The following is a 17,916-nucleotide window of genomic DNA, read 5'->3' on the forward strand; positions in this document are numbered from 1 at the left end:
TGGTGTAGGTGTGTGTGGTGGTGCAGGTGTGTGTGGTGGTGCAGGTGTGGTGGTGGTGCAGGTGTGTGGTGGTGCAGGTGTGTGGTGGTGCAGGGGTGTGGTGGTGTAGGTGTGTGGTGGTGCAGGTGTGTGGTGGTGTACTCACCTAGTTGTGTTTACGGGGGTTGAGCTCTGGCTCTTTGGTCCCGCCTCTCAACTGTCAATCAACTGGTGTACAGGTTCCTGAGCCTGCTGGGCTCTATCATATCTACACTTGAAACTGTGTATGGAGTCAGCCTCCACCACATCACTGCCTAATGCATTCCACCTGTTAACTACTCTGACACTGAAAAAGTTCTTTCTAATGTCCCTGTGGCTCATGTGGGTACTCAGCTTCCACCTGTGTCCCCTTGTTCGCGTCCCTCCAGTGTTGAATAGTTCATCCTTGTTTACCCGGTCGATTCCCCTGAGGATTTTGTAGGTTGTGATCATGTCCCCCCTTACTCTTCTGTCTTCCAGTGTCGTAAGGTGCATTTCCCGCAGCCTTTCCTCATAACTCATGCCTCTTAGTTCTGGGACTAATCTAGTAGCATACCTTTGGACTTTTTCCAGCTTCGTCTTGTGCTTGACAAGGTACGGGCTCCATGCTGGGGCCGCATACTCCAGGATTGGTCTTACATATGTGGTGTACAAGATTCTGAATGATTTTTATACAGGTTCCTGAACGCCGTTCTGATGTTAGCCAGCCTCGCATATGCCGCAGACGTTATTCTCTTTATGTGGGCTTCAGGAGACAGGTTTGGTGTGATATCAACTCCTAGATCTTTCTCTCTGTCTGTTTCATTAAGTACTTCATCTCCTGTATCCTGTGTCTGGCCTCCTGTTTCCACTGCCTAGTTTCATTACTTTGCATTTACTCGGGTTGAATTTCAACAGCCATCTGTTGGACCATTCGCTCAGTCTATCTAGGTCATCTTGTAGCCTCCTACTATCATCCTCTGTTTCAATCCTCCTCATAATTTTTGCATCGTCGGCAAACATTGAGAGGAACGAATCTATACCCTCTGGGAGATCATTTACATATACCAGAAACAGTATAGGTCCAAGGACTGACCCCTGCGGGACTCCACTTGTAACGTCTCACCAATCTGAGACCTCACCCCTCACATAGACTCGTTGTCTTCTGTTGCTTAGGTATTCCTCTATCCACCGGAGTACCTTCCCTTTCACTCCAGCCTGCATCTCCAACTTTCGCACTAGCATTTTGTGTGGCACTGTATCAAAGGCTTTCTGACAATCCAAAAATATGCAGTCTGCCCACCCTTCTCTTTCTTGCCTTATTTTTGTTGCCTGGTCGTAGAATTCAAGTAACCCTGTGAGGCAGGACCTGCCATCCCTGAACCCATGTTGATGCTGTGTTACAAAGTTCCTTCGCTCAAGATGCTCCACTAGTTTTTTTTCGCACAATCTTCTCCATCAGCTTGCATGGTATGCAGGTTAGGGACACTGGCCTGTAGTTCAGTGCCTCCTGTCTATCCCCTTTCTTGTATATCGGGACTACGTTAGCTGCTTTCCAAATATCTGGCACTTCCCCTGTTGCCAGTGATTTGTTATACACTATGGAGAGTGGTAGGCACAGTTCTTTTGCTCCTTCCTTTAGTATCCAAGGGGAGATTCCATCTGGGCCTATAGCCTTTGTCACATCCAACTCTAGTAAACACTTCCTTACTTCCCCGCTGGTAATCTCAAACTCTTCCAGTGGTTCCTGGTTAGCTATTCCCTAACTAACCTAGCTATTCTCCTTAGTGTAGGTGTGTGGTGGTGCAGGTGTGTGTGGTGGTGCAGGTGTGTGGTGGTGCAGGTGTGTGGTGGTGTAGGGGTGTGGTGGTGCAGGTGTGTGGTGGTGTAGGGGTGTGGTGGTAAAGGGGTGGTGCTTCAGTGTTCCGGGGCACTGAAGCACCGTCCGGTACACTGAAGCACCTTCTTGAACACTGAAGCACCGTCCAGAACACTGAAGTACCGTCCGGAACACTGAAGCACCGTCCGGAACACTGAAGCACCGTCCGAGACACTGAAGCACCCTTCTGGACACTGAAGCACCATCCGGGACACTGAAGCACCGTCCGAGACACTGAAGCACCGTCCAGGACACTGAAGCACCCTTCTGGACACTGAAGCACCGTCCGGGACACTGAAGCACCGTCCGGAACACTGAAGCACCGTCCGGAACACTGAAGCACCGTCCGGAACACTGAAGCCTCGTTCAGGACGCTGAAGCACCGTCCGGAACACTGAAGCATCGTCCGAAACAATGAAGCTCCGTCCGGGACACAAGCGCTGTCCGGAACACTGAATTAAGCGCCGTCCGGAACACTGAAGCACCCTCTGGGACACTGAAGCACCGTCCGGAACACTGAAGCACCGTCCGGAACACTGAAGCACCCTCTGGGATACTGAAGCACCGTCCGGAACACTGAAGTACCGTCCGGAACACTGAAGCACCCTTCTGTACACTGAAGCACCATCCAGGACACTGAAGCACCGTCCGGGACACTGAAGCACCCTCTGGGATACTGAAGCACCGTCCGGAACTTGAAGCACCGTCCGAGACACTGAAGCACCGTCCGGAACACTGAAGTACCGTCCGGAACACTGAAGCACCGTCTGGGACACTGAAGCACCGTCCGGAACACTGAAGTACCGTCCGGAACTCTGAAGCACCGTCCGGAACACTGAAGCACCGTCTCGAGACACTGAAGCACCGTCCGGAACACTGAAGCACCCTTCTGGACACTGAAGCACCATCCAGGACACTGAAGCACCGCCCGGAACACTGAAGCACCGTCCGGAACACTGAAGCACCGTCCGGGACACTGAAGCACCGTCCGGAACATTAAAGCACCGTCCGGGACACTGAAGCACCGTCCGGGACACCGAAGCACCGTCCGGAACACCGAAGCACCGTCCGGAACACCGAAGCACCGTCCGGGACACCGAAGCACCGTCCGGAACACCGAAGCACCGTCCGGAACACTGAAGCACCGTCCGGAACACCGAAGCACCGTCAGGGACACTGAAGCACCGTCCGGAACACCGAAGCACCGTCCGGAACACCGAAGCACCGTCAGGGACACTGAAGCACCGTCCGGAACACCGAAGCACCGTCTGGAACACTGAAGCACCGTCCGGAACACTGAAGCACCGTCCGGAACACTGAAGCACCGTCCGGAACACTGAAGCACCGTCCGGAACACTGAAGCACCGTCCGGAACACCGAAGCACCGTCCAGAACACCGAAGCATCGTCCGGAACACTGAAGCACCGTCAGGGACACTGAAGCACCGTCCGGAACACCGAAGCACCGTCCGGAACACTGAAGCACCGTCCAGAACACCGAAGCACCGTCCGGAACACCGAAGCAGCGTCCGGAACACTGAAGCACCGTCCGGAACACCGAAGCACCGTCCAGAACACCGAAGCACCACCCGGAACACTGAAGCACCGTCCAGAACACCGAAGCACCACCCGGAACACTGGAGCACCACCCGGAACACCGAAGCACCACCCGGAACACTGAAGCACCACCCGGAACACTGAAGCACCGTCCAGAACACCGAAGCACCACCCGGAACACTGAAGCACCGTCCAGAACACCGAAGCACCACCCGGAACACTGAAGCACCGTCCGGAATACTGAAGCACCACTCGGAACACTGAAGCACCACCCGGAACACTGAAGCACCACCCGGAACACCGAAGCACTACCCGGAACACTGAAGCACCACCCGGAACACTGAAGCACCACCCGGAACACTGAAGCACCGTCCAGAACACCGAAGCACCACCCGGAACACTGAAGCACCGTCCAGAACACCGAAGCACCACCCGGAACACTGAAGCACCGTCCGGAATACTGAAGCACCACCCGGAACACTGAAGCACCGTCCAGAACACCGAAGCACCACCCGGAACACTGAAGCACCGTCCAGAACACTGAAGCACCACCCGGAACACTGAAGCACCGTCCAGAACACTGAAGCACCACCCAGAACACTGAAGCACCGTCCAGAACACTGAAGCACCACCCGGAACACTGAAGCACCACCCAGAACACTGAAGCACCACCCGGAACACTGAAGCACCGTCCGGAACACTGAAGCACCGTCCAGAACACTGAAGCACCACCCGGAACACTGAAGCACCGTCCAGAACACTGAAGCACCACCCGGAACACTGAAGCACCGTCCAGAACACTGAAGCACCACCCGGAACACTGAAGCACCGTCCGGAACACTGAAGCACCATCCGGAACACTGAAGCACCGTCCGGAACACTGAAGCACCGTCCGGAACACTGAAGCACCGTCCGGAACACTGAAGCACCATCCGGAACACTGAAGCACCGTCCGAGACAGAGATCCTGTTCAATCCTGGTAAAAGCGGTGCCGTGTCCCGGGAGCTTAACGGGTCGGAGCAGTTATCAGTGAAATGTAATCCTTCATAATTATAGAGTAAAGTCATGGCTGGAGATTACAGGTGCGAGCGTTCTCAGGCTGGGCGGGTTAATGGGGCGGTGATGGGCTGAGCGTTCTCAGGCTGGGCGGGTTAATGGGGCGGTGATGGCTGAGCGTTCTCAGGCTGGGCGGGTTAATGGGGCGGTGATGGGCTGAGCGTTCTCAGGCTGGGCGGGTTAATGGGGCGGTGATGGTTGAGCGTTCTCAGGCTGGGCGGGTTAATGGGGCGGTGATGGCTGAGCGTTCTCAGGCTGGGCGGGTTAATAGGGGGGTGATGGTTGAGCGTTCTCAGGCTGGGCGGGCTAATAGGGGGGTGATGGTTGAGCGTTCTCAGGCTGGGCGGGTTAATGGGGTGGTGATGGCTGAGCGTACTCAGGCTGGGCGGGTTAATAGGGGGGTGATGGTTGAGCGTTCTCAGGCTGGGCGCGTTAATGGGGCGGTGATGGCTGAGCGGTCTCAGGCTGGGCGGGTTAATGGGGCGGTGATGGCTGAGCGTTCTCAGGCTGGGCGGGTTAATGGGGCGGTGATGGCTGAGCGGTCTCAGGCTGGGCGGGTTAATGGGGCGGTGATGGTTGAGCGTTCTCAGGCTGGGCGGGTTAATGGGGCGGTGATGGGCTGAGCGTTCTCAGGCTGGGCGGGTTAATGGGGCGGTGATGGTTGAGCGTTCTCAGGCTGGGCGGGTTAATGGGGCGGTGATGGCTGAGCGTTCTCAGGCTAAGCGGGTTAATAGGGGGGTGATGGTTGAGCGTTCTCAGGCTGGGCGGGTTAATGGGGTGGTGATGGCTGAGCGTACTCAGGCTGGGCGGGTTAATAGGGGGGTGATGGTTGAGCGTTCTCAGGCTGGGCGCGTTAATGGGGCGGTGATGGCTGAGCGGTCTCAGGCTGGGCGGGTTAATGGGGCGGTGATGGCTGAGCGTTCTCAGGCTGGGCGGGTTAATGGGGCGGTGATGGCTGAGCGTTCTCAGGCTGGGCGGGTTAATGGGCGGTGATGGCTGAGCGTTCTCAGGCTGGGCGGGTTAATGGGGCGGTGATGGCTGAGCGTTCTCAGGCTGGACGGGTTAATGGGGCGGTGATGGCTGAGCGTTCTCAGGCTGGGCGGGTTAATGGGGCGGTGATGGCTGAGCGTTCTCAGGCTGGGCGGGTTAATGGGGCGGTGATGGCTGAGCGTTCTCAGGCTGGGCGGGTTAATGGGGGGGTGATGGTTGAGCGTTCTCAGGCTGGGCGGGTTAATGGGGGGGTGATGGTTGAGCGTTCTCAGGCTGGGCGGGTTAATGGGACGGTGATGGCTGAGCGTTCTCAGGCTGGACGGGTTAATGGGGCGGTGATGGTTGAGCGTTCTCAGGCTGGGCGGGTTAATGGGGCGGTGATGGCTGAGCGTTCTCAGGCTGGACGGGTTAATGGGGCGGTGATGGCTGAGCGTTCTCAGGCTGGGCGGGTTAATGGGACGGTGATGGCTGAGCGTTCTCAGGCTGGGTGGGTTAATGCGGCGGTGATGGCTGAGCGTTCTCAGGCTGGGCGGGTTAATGGGGCGGTGATGGCTGAGCGTTCTCAGGCTGGGTGGGTTAATGGGGCGGTGATGGCTGAGCGTTCTCAGGCTGGGCGGGTTAATGGGGCGGTGATGGCTGAGCGCACTTCCTCATGTTCCTCCACCCGCTGACAAGTATAAGAATGTAACCTAAGAACAGAGGTGCCATAGGCACAGTCAGAGAACACTGTATAAACATCAGAGGTCCGCGGTTGTTCAACGTCCTCCCAGCGAGCATCAGAAATATTGCCGGAACAACAGTGGTCATCTTCAAGAGGAAACTGGATTGTTTTCTCCAAGGAGTGGCGGACCAACCGGGCTGTGGTGGGTATGTGGGCCTGCGGGCCGCTCCAAGCAACAGCCTGGTGGACCAAACTCTCACAAGTCAGAAGTAGTAGAAGAGTAGGGGAGGAAGAACTCCCAAAACCCCATCAACCAGGTAACCTGCTTGACCTCATGGCCTGGGGTTGCTTAGTGCGGGGTCCACCGGGGTTAGGGGCCCCCTGTAGTCAAGCCAGGGGCCCCAGTAGTCAAGCCAGGGGCCCCAGTAGTCAAGCCAGGGGCCCCAGTAGTCAAGCCAGGGGCCCCAGTAGTCAAGCCAGGGGCCCCCGTAGTCAAGGCAGGGGCCCCAGTAGTCAAGCCAGGGGCCCCAGTAGTCAAGCCAGGGGCCCCAGTAGTCAAGCCAGGGGCCCCAGTAGTCAAGCCAGGGGCCCCAGTAGTCAAGCCAGGGGCCCCAGTAGTCAAGCCAGGGGCCCCAGTAGTCAAGCCAGGGGCCCCAGTAGTCAAGCCAGGGGCCCCAGTAGTCAAGCCAGGGGGCCCACAAACTCCATGCTGACGGGAGATAATGGAGGGCTGTAGCTAGGCTCATGGCTATGATAAAGCCATTCTACCCCTCTCGGCTCATTCCCGAATATCGACTGGCAGAACCGGCTAGGCGGAGCGGTCCAATTCCCCAAGTTTAAAGAAAAGAGCCGGATCTGAACGCTTTAGTGACTTGAATTCCCTTTACATGCAAATTAGATTATAGATATATATTACTCGGACGGAGGCGAAGCAGTTCAAGTTGTTGGTAGGGGGGGGGGGAGGGGCATACATCTTTACTGGGAGGGAGGGGTGGGGTGGGGGGGGGGAGAGTTGGAGTGATGGAGGGAGAGGAGATAGGTTGGGGGGAATAGGAGAGAGAGGTGGGAGCGTAGGAGAGAGGGAGGGACAGGGAGAAGGAGGGTAGAAGAGAGGTAGGAGAGAGAGAGAGAGACATAAGGAGGGAGGGGTAGGAGAGAGAGAGAGAGGGGGGAAGAGAGAGGGGGGAGAGAGAGAGAGATAGAGAGGGAGACGGAGAGAGAAAGAGGGGGAGAGAGAGTTAGGGAGGGAGGGAGGGTTAGGAGGGAGGGAGGGAGGAAGGGAGAGAGAGGGATGGAGAGTGAGAGAGAGAGGGAGGGAGGGAGGGTAGGGAAGAGTGGTGGTTCAGCAATGTTTACAAGTGCTCCTGAAGGCGAGGCAGGGATCTGATTCAAGTCGCCTTGTTAAGCTCACGACTGATTGCTGATATACTCTTGTCTTCACAATTCCTGATGATTTTATCCCATAAGTGATAAGTGAACAGTCGCGCCCAACCTCCAGTTTGTCGGCACAAAAACTCCTCAACTGTAAGCCGAGCAACCAAAGTTTTGTATAACTTTTACACTTGAATTATAAAGTATAACTCAAGGATTACATGAAACTCAAACATTTCTGACAGCTATTGAGGTGCCGATCAGACTAGGAGCTGACGAGAATCTGGCCCATCAGGACGAAATCTCATCAGATCGTCTTGATGGCGGGATGAACAATTGGGTAAAGTTTTCATTGAGTTTTGCAGGTTGAGTGGAATATGAGTCTTACAAAATGTGGAGATTACTGAAGTATTTTACAGTGACGATATGAAGGTTTTCTCAGATATTTTATATGTTTTAATCCCCGTGTCCCTGTGAGCACAGGAGCGTGTCCCTGGTGAGCACAGGAGCGTGTCCCTGGTGAGCACAGGAGCGTGTCCCTGTGAGCACTGGAGCGTGTCCCTGTGAGCACTGGAGCGTGTCCCTGTGAGCACTGGAGCGTGTCCCTGTGAGCACTGGAGCGTGTCCCTGTGAGCACAGGAGCGTGTACCTGGTGAGCACAGGAGCGTGTCCCTGTGAGCACAGGAGTGTGTCCCTGGTGAGCACAGGAGCGTGTCCCTGTGAGCACTGGAGCGTGTCCCTGTGAGCACTGGAGCGTGTCCCTGTGAGCACTGGAGCGTGTCCCTGTGAGCACAGGAGCGTGTCCCTGGTGAGCACAGGAGCGTGTCCCTGTGAGCACAGGAGTGTGTCCCTGGTGAGCACAGGAGCGTGTCCCTGTGAGCACAGGAGTGTGTCCCTGGTGAGCACAGGAGCGTGTTCCTGTGAGCACAGGAGTGTGTCCCTGGTGAGCACAGGAGCGTGTCCCTGTGAGCACAGGAGCGTGTCCCTGGTGAGCACAGGAGCGTGTCCCTGTGAGCACAGGAGTGTGTCCCTGGTGAGCACAGGAGCGTGTCCCTGTGAGCACTGGAGCGTGTCCCTGTGAGCACTGGAGCGTGTCCCTGTGAGCACTGGAGCGTGTCCCTGTGAGCACTGGAGCGTGTCCCTGGTGAGCACAGGAGCGTGTCCCTGTGAGCACTGGAGCGTGTCCCTGTGAGCACTGGAGCGTGTCCCTGTGAGCACTGGAGCGTGTCCCTGGTGAGCACAGGAGCGTGTCCCTGTGAGCACTGGAGCGTGTCCCTGTGAGCACTGGAGCGTGTCCCTGTGAGCACAGGAGTGTGTCCCTGGTGAGCATAGGAGCGTGTCCCTGGTGAGCACAGGAGCGTGTCCCTGTGAGCACTGGAGCGTGTCCCTGTGAGCACAGGAGCGTGTCCCTGGTGAGCACAGGAGCGTGTCCCTGTGAGCACTGGAGCGTGTCCTTGTGAGCACTGGAGCGTGTCCCTGTGAGCACTGGAGCGTGTCCCTGTGAGCACTGGAGCGTGTCCCTGTGAGCACTGGAGCGTGTCCCTGTGAGCACTGGAGCGTGTCCCTGTGAGCACTGGAGCGTGTCCCTGTGAGCACTGGAGCGTGTCCCTGTGAGCACAGGAGCGTGTCCCTGTGAGCACAGGAGCGTGTCCCTGTGAGCACAGGAGCGTGTCCCTGTGAGCACAGGAGTGTGTCCCTGTGAGCACAGGAGCGTGTCCCTGGTGAGCACAGGAGCGTGTCCCTGGTGAGCACAGGAGCGTGTCCCTGGTGAGCACAGGAGCGTGTCCCTGGTGACCACTTGCTACACTCCTCCAGCTGGAGACTTCGCCTCTAACTGTGACTCTTTGTTTTCTGTCCTTCAGGTATTCTCTTTGCCCAGTTTTGTATCTTCCCAATTATTCCCGCTTGCTTTTCTCTCTTGTACACAAGCCTTTCACGAGCAACTGTATCAAATGCCTATTGACAGACAAGGAAAATGCAATCTACCCAGTCTTGTTTTCCCTGTTGTATTCTAGTACCCTTGTCATAGAACTACATCAAGTTACTCAGGGAAGACTTTCCCTTTATAAACTCATGTTGCCAGTCTGTTACACACAGGTTTATCCTCTCTAGATGCTCCAGTGTCCTCCACCTGACTACTCTCTCCACCACTGTACACGGAACACTTGTCCCTGACACTGGTCTGTAATTACGGGCCTCCTTGTCTCTCCCCTTTCTTCAATATTGCTACTACTGTTGCCTTTTTCCATAATTCTGGAAGAATTCCTGTTTCGAGTGTTATAAACTTCAGTTAGTGGGTGACCTAGCACCTCTGCAGCCTCCTTCAGTAGCTATGGTTATATTAAGTCTGGTCCAGTTGGTTTTGTTGCATCTAGTTCCTTCAGGTGTTTGTTAACCTCCTCCACTGTGTCTACTATGTCATCCAGTGTTTCCTCTGGCCTTTCATCACTCAGCTCTGGTCTCCACATTGGTTCCATTGTAAAGACTTCCTGAAATATTATGTTTAGTTCCTCAAACACCTCTTTGTCGTTTTCCGCAAGACTTCCCTTCTTGCCCCTAAAACTTCCCCCTTTCCTCTTTAGCCTAACCATGCGGTCTCTGACTGTTGGTTGCCTCGTTATATGGCTATAAAAGCGCTTTGGTTGCGTCTAGCTTTTGCCTGCTATGTCATTCTCAAGTTGTCCTTCAGCTTCTCTCCTAACACTGGTGTAATCTTTTCCTGCTCTCTTTAGTGCATCTCTGTTTCCCCTGATCTCAGCTCTCTGCACTGTGTCCATGCTTCTCTCTCTCCTGTGCTTCTCTGCACTGCCTATTAAACCAGGGGTTTATTTTCCTTTTTCCATCCTCCTCCTCCTTGAGTGGGAGGTGCAGCTCCGTTGCTTCTGCACATTACTGAGCAATAACATCCATCATTCCATTGCTCGTCTTCCCTTCCAGTAACAAGTGCCAGGGTGGTGGGTCGAGTAACAAGTGCCAGGGTGGTGGGTCAGTAACAAGTGCCAGGGTGGTGGGTCAGTAACAAGTGCCAGGGTAGTGGATCAGTAACAAGTGCCAGGGTGGTGGGTCAGTAACAAGTGCCAGGGTGGTGGGTCAGTAACAAGTGCCAGGGTAGTGGGTCAGTAACAAGTGCCAGGGTGGTGGGTCAGTAACAAGTGCCAGGGTAGTGGGTCAGTAACAAGTGCCAGGGTGGTGGGTCAGTAACAAGTGCCAGGGTGGTGGGTCAGTAACAAGTGCCAGGGTAGTGGGTCAGTAACAAGTGCCAGGGTGGTGGGTCAGTAACAAGTGCCAGGGTAGTGGGTCAGTAACAAGTGCCAGGGTGGTGGGTCAGTAACAAGTGCCAGGGTGGTGGGTCAGTAACAAGTGCCAGGGTGGTGGGTCAGTAACAAGTGCCAGGGTGGTGGGTCCAATAACAAGTGCCAGGGTGGTGGGTCAGTAACAAGTGCCAGGGTGGTGGGTCAGTAACAAGTGCCAGGGTGGTGGGTCCAGTAACAAGTGCCAGGGTGGTGGGTCAGTAACAAGTGCCAGGGTGGTGGGTCAGTAACAAGTGCCAGGGTGGTGGGTCCAGTAACAAGTGCCAGGGTGGTGGGTCCAGTAACAAGTGCCAGGGAGGTGGGTCAGTTACAAGTGCCAGGGTGGTGGGTCAGTAACAAGTGCCAGGGTGGTGGGTCAGTAACAAGTGCCAGGGTGGTGGGTCAGTAACAAGTGCCAGGGTGGTGGGTCAGTAACAAGTGCCAGGGTGGTGGGTCAGTAACAAGTGCCAGGGTGGTGGGTCAGTAACAAGTGCCAGGGTGGTGGGTCAGTAACAAGTGCCAGGGTGGTGGGTCAGTAACAAGTGCCAGGGTGGTGGGTCAGTAACAAGTGCCAGGGTGGTGGGTCAGTAACAAGTGCCAGGGTGGTGGGTCAGTAACAAGTGCTAGGGTGGTGGGTCAGTAACAAGTGCCAGGGTGGTGGGTCAGTAACAAGTGCCAGGGTGGTGGGTCAGTAACAAGTGCCAGGGTGGTGGGTCAGTAACAAGTGCCAGGGTGGTGGGTCAGTAACAAGTGCCAGGGTGGTGGGTCAGTAACAAGTGCCAGGGTGGTGGGTCAGTAACAAGTGCCAGGGTGGTGGGTCAGTAACAAGTGCCAGGGTGGTGGGTCAGTAACAAGTGCTAGGGTGGTGGGTCAGTAACAAGTGCCAGGGTGGTGGGTCAGTAACAAGTGCCAGGGTGGTGGGTCAGTAACAAGTGCCAGGGTGGTGGGTCAGTAACAAGTGCCAGGGTGGTGGGTCAGTAACAAGTGCCAGGGTGGTGGGTCAGTAACAAGTGCCAGGGTGGTGGGTCAGTAACAAGTGCCAGGGTGGTGGGTCAGTAACAAGTGCCAGGGTGGTGGGTCAGTTACAAGTGCCAGGGTGGTGGGTCACTAACAGGTGCCAAGGTAGTGGGTCAGTAACAAGTGCCAGGGTGGTGGGTCAGTAACAAGTGCCAGGGTGGTGGGTCAGTTACAAGTGCCAGGGTGGTGGGTCACTAACAGGTGCCAAGGTAGTGGGTCAGTAACAAGTGCCAGGGTGGTGGGTCAGTAACAAGTGCCAGGGTGGTGGGTCAGTAACAAGTGCCAGGGTGGTGGGTCAGTAACAAGTGCCAGGGTGGTGGGTCAGTAACAAGTGCCAGGGTGGTGGGTCAGTAACAAGTGCCAGGGTGGTGGGTCAGTAACAAGTGCCAGGGTGGTGGGACAGTAACAAGTGCCAGGGTGGTGGGTCAGTAACAAGTGCCAGGGTAGTGGGTCAGTAACAAGTGCCAGGGAGGCAGGTCACTGAGCTTGCCTCCCCTGCCTCAGTATTTTAGATATTAATGATGAAACATTTATATGGTGTCCTCGCTTGTGTGTTCCCCGCCAGCTTTGATTATTATTGCACCCGAACGGTCTATTGGCGACTGAGGAGAGGGAGTGAGAGAGAGAGAAGGAGTGAGAGAGAGAGAGGAGGAGTGAGTGAGAGAGAGAGAGAAGGAGTGAGAGAGAGAGAGAGGAGTGAGTGAGTGAGAGAGAAGGAGTGAGTGAGAGAGAGAGAAGGAGTGAGTGAGAGAGAGAGAAGGAGTGAGTGAGAGAGAAGGAGTGAGTGAGAGAGAGAGAAGGAGTGAGTGAGAGAGAGAGAAGGAGTGAGTGAGAGAGAAGGAGTGAGTGAGAGAGAGAGAAGGAGTGAGTGAGAGAGAGAGAAGGAGTGAGTGAGAGAGAGAGAAGAAGTGAGTGAGAGAGAGAGAAGAAGTGAGTGAGAGAGAGAGAAGGAGTGAGAGAGAGAGAGAGAGGAGTGAGTGAGAGAGAAGGAGTGAGAGAGAGAGAGAGGAGTGAGTGAGTGAGAGAGAAGGAGTGAGTGAGAGAGAGAGAAGGAGTGAGAGAGAGACAGAGGAGTGAGTGAGTGAGAGAGAAGGAGTGAGTGAGAGAGAGAGAAGGAGTGAGTGAGAGAGAGAGAAGGAGTGAGTGAGAGAGAAGGAGTGAGTGAGTGAGAGAGAAGGAGTGAGTGAGAGAGAGAGAAGGAGTGAGTGAGAGAGAGAGAAGTGAGTGAGAGAGAGAGAAGGAGTGAGTGAGAGAGAGAGAAGGATTGAGTGAGAGAGAGAAGGAGTGAGTTAGAGAGAGAGAAGGAGTGAGTGAGAGAGAAGGAGTGAGTGAGAGAGAAGGAGTGAGTGAGAGAGAAGGAGTGAGTGAGAGAGAGAGAGAAGGAGTGAGTGAGAGAGAGAGAAGGAGTGAGTGAGAGAGAGAGAAGGATTGAGTGAGAGAGAGAGAAGGAGTGAGTGAGAGAGAGAGAAATAGTGAGTGAGAGAGAGAGAAGGAGTGAGTGAGAGAGAGAGATGGATTGAGTGAGAGAGAGGGAAGGAGTGAGTGATAGAGAGAGAAGTAGTGAGTGAGAGAGAGGGAGAGAGAGAGAGAGAGAGAAAGAGAGAGAGTGAGTGAGTGAGTGAGTTATCTACTTCGGGATATTGACTACAGAACGTTGTATCTCGATGGAGTAGAATGTGAAGAATAGAAGTCTCTATCCCTCTATCCTAACTCTCCACTCTGGAAGAATAGTACCTTCTCACACTATGCAAGGCGTACCCGGCTCGACCCGGGTCTTTCTTCACATGAAAATAGTAAAAATAACAGTCTGCCATTCTTGGATGTACTAATAACAAAAACAGGAACCTCTTTAAGCACCAACGTATATACCAAGCCCACCAACATAGGATTATGCCTGAACGGTAGAAGTGAGTGCCTCCAAAGATATAAAGCCAGTGTTCTCAATGCTTATATTCGTCGAGCGCTTACCCACTGCTCCGAATGGAGCAACGTGAGTAGAGAGTTTGAAAGAATAACTCAGGTATTGGTGAACAACGGATATAGCAACGCGGAAATAAACGCTGCTATAAGAAGACACTTGGACCGTTGGTATAATCCTGAACCTAGAACAGAAACCACAACACCTCCAATAAAATTATATTCCAAATCAACCATGCACAGTGAACATAAAAAAAGAAGAAAGAATAATGAAAGAAATAATTCGTAAAGGAGTAAAAAGCACTACTAACCAAAACATAGACCTGATCATATTCTATAAAACCAAGAAGACTACGAACTCCTTATCAAAAACAGCCCGAAGCCGACGGAGAACCCTCTACAGCAGTCAAGCGTTGTATACATGTACACTTGCCCCCATGATGGATGTAACCTTCAATCTAAATACATAGGTATGACGTCGACCAAGCTGACGAGGCGTTTGACCTGTCATCTTCAATCCGGTGCCCCCAGGAATCACATGAGACAAGCCCGTGACATCACCCTAACAAGAGAAATGTTGAATAAAAACACTTGTTTAATAGACAAAACCGAAGACGTAAGAAGATTATAAATTCTTGAAGCAATCTATATAAAAGTAGAACAACCCACCATAAATACCCAAATTACGGAACTATTCACTCTAGCACCATGAGAGTAAGAACAAGACCAGAACGTGAAGATGCCAACACAGAAGACACTACTCGACCAACATCGCCCACTACACTTGATTAATCTTTGTATGTACCATATTTAACCTTAGCTTCTTTTCTCCTTCATGTCTACCCATTGTATGCCTTTGTTTACACCTGACCCCATTGTTCGATCCATTTGTATTCACCTTTACCTGCTATTAGTATAAAATATAATGTTCTGTACTGTAAAATCACTTGAGAATGAACCATGTAGGTTCGAAACGTCGTGCCATTTTATAATAAGTTGTTACGGCCCTCTCGGGACGCAACGGGGTTCTTACTCTGATGTTGTTAGAGGAAGTTGTATCCGACCCCAAGCCAGTAGTGGCTTTCAAGGGATGTGATCCGTGACGCAAGTAACTTAAAGGGGGAAGGGAAAGAACGTTAAGAACTTAAGATTATAATTACCATCACCAAATATATGAATAAGATATAAAAGAGTGCACAGGGGGAGGGGTATAAACACTTATTTACAGGGGAAATACACTGAAGTCTTCTGCTGAAGACTATGGATCCTCGCTCTCTCTCGGTGCTTCTTCGTGGCCTCACAATGAAATCTCTGCGAAGTTGAGCCTACCCTGGCCACAGGTCAGCCAAAACACAGGTCCACTGGGGGCACCGCCGTGGAGGCCGTCAACCACACGTCCAGCTGGTCTGCTGGCAGGTTCCGGAACAGCAAGGCTGGTCAGGCCACTCCACGAACGATATAAGGGGAACGCCCTGGACAGGAGCCTCGTGTGACACCACAAGTCACTCTCCCGTCCTCAATACCCCAGTGGACGATCGTCTCCAACAGTTGGTCCCGGGTAAACCTTTTACTGCCACTCCACTGGCAGGCTAACACACCACAGTGTTCTTCCGGGGGGACGACTTCGCAACTGCTGCAGCAAAGCTCAAGGTTTGGAGACGGCTGCCTCGGGTAGACTGACCCAACTTCCATTACAGCAGTCCCAGGTCGACTCTGTAAGCAGACACGTCATCAATAACTGGGACACTAAAACACCTCACTTACAGGCTCAGACACAAACGCCCGACACATTCACTTCATAGACGGCGTTGTAGTCTGAGCACCACCTCACCAGAGGTCAGCAGCGGCGGTGTTGAGTGCTGAACAGGACTGGAAACGGGCCCTCGAGGCCAGTACACGCCGTCCTCACCAGGTGTCGTCGTCCAATTGGAGGGGGTTTCGGGAGCTGACCCACAGATGGCGCGGTGGTCACTGCTCTGTGCTCGGACGCTGGATCCGGGTTCGTAACATAAGTATAATACATTCTTCTGTTATTCAATTCTTTTTCTTCACCTTGAAAACAACATGACTTTTGGTGAACTCTTCCAGCTGAACCCTGATGCAAGAGTATTATTAGTAAGAAGAATAGAAGCCCTAAATCAGAAAATAGTAAATACGGAATATGCTGCCATATTCAATGAAACATGCATATATATATATATATATATATATATATATATATATATATATATATATATATATATATATATATATATAGTGTGTAAATCACGAAAATTAACACGCGATGAAAAACGTACAAAGCATTAGACAATTGGCCATGTCTTACAGAGTATTTATGTTGTGAAACTCTACATTTCCAATCTTTAGATGTTTGCCCAACATAGAACTTATTACAGTCTTTACAAGGTATTTTATAAATGACACAATTATCACTACGAGGGCTGTTCCTAACTAATAGCTTACCAACAGTATTTTCATAACTAAACAATACATGTATATCAAAAAGTTTCAAGGCCTTGACCATATTTTCAAACCCAGAGAAATATATAATGAAAGAATATATATAATATATAATGAATGAATATATATAATATATAATGAATGAATATATATAATATATATGGAATGAATATATATATATTCCGGCACAAATGTATAATCGGAAAAGTGTAAATTCGATCATAATAAACATGTTGGATATGTCGGTAAATGTTGGACTAAGAGAAGGGTGTAATCTGATGCCCGACAACTAATTATATATTTACTCCGATTCCGTAAGTTGGTTTTGATATCGGACAGCGTAAATAAATAGGTTTTAATTGAGGTCTTTGACTGTCAACTAAATGCGGCAACACATTCCCATTTTCTGTGATTAATCCCTTCCGCGGCTGGCTGCGTGTGGATGGTTGGGCGGGTAGCTTAGTGTGGATGGTTGGGCGGGTAGCTGAGTGTGGATGGTTGGGCGGGTAGCTGAGTGTGGATGGTTGGGCGGGTAGCTGAGTGTGGATGGTTGGGCGGGTAGCTGAGTGTGGATGGTTGGGCGAGTAGCTGAGTGTGGATGGTTGGGCGGGTAGCTTAGTGTGGATGGTTGGGCGGGTAGCTTAGTGTGAATGGTTGGACGGGTAGCTGAGTGTGGATGGTTGGGCGGGTAGGTTAGTGTGGATGGTTGGGCGGGTAGCTGAGTGTGGATGGTTGGGCGGGTAGCTGAGTGTGGATGGTTGGGCGGGTAGCTGAGTGTGGATGGTTGGGCGGGTAGCTGAGTGTGGATGGTTGGGCGGGTAGCTTAGTGTGGATGGTTGGGCGGGTAGGTTAGTGTGGATGGTTGGGCGGGTAGGTTAGTGTGGATGGTTGGGCTGGTAGCTGAGTGTGGATGGTTGGGCGGGTAGCTGAGTGTGGATGGTTGGGCGGGTAGCTTAGTGTGGATGGTTGGGCGGGTAGGTTAGTGTGGATGGTTGGGAGGGTAGCTTAGTGTGGATGGTTGGGCGGGTAGCTGAGTGTGGATGGTTGGGCGGGTAGCTGAGTGTGGATGGTTGAGCGGGTAGCTTAGTGTGGATGGTTGGGCGGGTAGCTTAGTGTGGATGGTTGAGCGGGTAGCTTAGTGTGGATGGTTGAGCGGGTAGCTTAGTGTGGATGGTTGGGCGGGTAGCTGAGTGTGAATGGTTGGGCGGGTAGCTTAGTGTGGATGGTTGGGCGGGTAGCTAAGTGTGGATAGTTGGGCGGGTAGCTGAGTGTGGATGGTTGGGCGGGTAGCTTAGTGTGGATGGTTGGCCGGGTAGCTGAGTGTGGATGGTTGGGCGGGTAGCTGAGTGTGGATGGTTGAGCGGGTAGCTGAGTGTGGATGGTTGGGCGGGTAGCTGAGTGTTGATGGTTGGGCGGGTAGCTGAGTGTGGATGGTTGGACGGGTAGCTGAGTGTGGATGGTTGGGCGGGTAGCTTAGTGTGGATGGTTGGGCGGGTAGCTGAGTGTGGATAGTTGGGCGGGTAGCTGAGTGTGGATGGTTGGGCGGGTAGCTGAGTGTGGATGGTTGGGCGGGTAGCTGAGTGTGGATGGTTGGACGGGTAGCAGAGTGTGGATGGTTGGGCGGGTAGCTTAGTGTGGATGGTTGGGCGGGTAGCTGAGTGTGGATGGTTGGGCGGGTAGGTTAGTGTGGATGGTTGGGCGGGTAGCTGAGTGTGGATGGTT

At 53.0% G+C, this 17,916-nt stretch overlaps 1 protein-coding gene across 1 annotated transcript; it reads left to right on the forward strand.

The window, feature by feature from the left end:
- Positions 1 to 6,473: 6,473 nt before the first annotated feature.
- LOC138354390 (circumsporozoite protein-like) lies at positions 6,474 to 6,875 on the forward strand. Its single transcript, XM_069308570.1, has one exon. The coding sequence runs from the start codon at positions 6,474 to 6,476 to the stop codon at positions 6,873 to 6,875; it is 402 nt and encodes a 133-aa protein (XP_069164671.1).
- The last annotated feature ends 11,041 nt before the right edge of the window (positions 6,876 to 17,916 follow it).

This window comes from Procambarus clarkii, chromosome 62 (assembly GCF_040958095.1).
Source record: "Procambarus clarkii isolate CNS0578487 chromosome 62, FALCON_Pclarkii_2.0, whole genome shotgun sequence".
Lineage (NCBI taxonomy): Eukaryota > Metazoa > Arthropoda > Malacostraca > Decapoda > Cambaridae > Procambarus > Procambarus clarkii.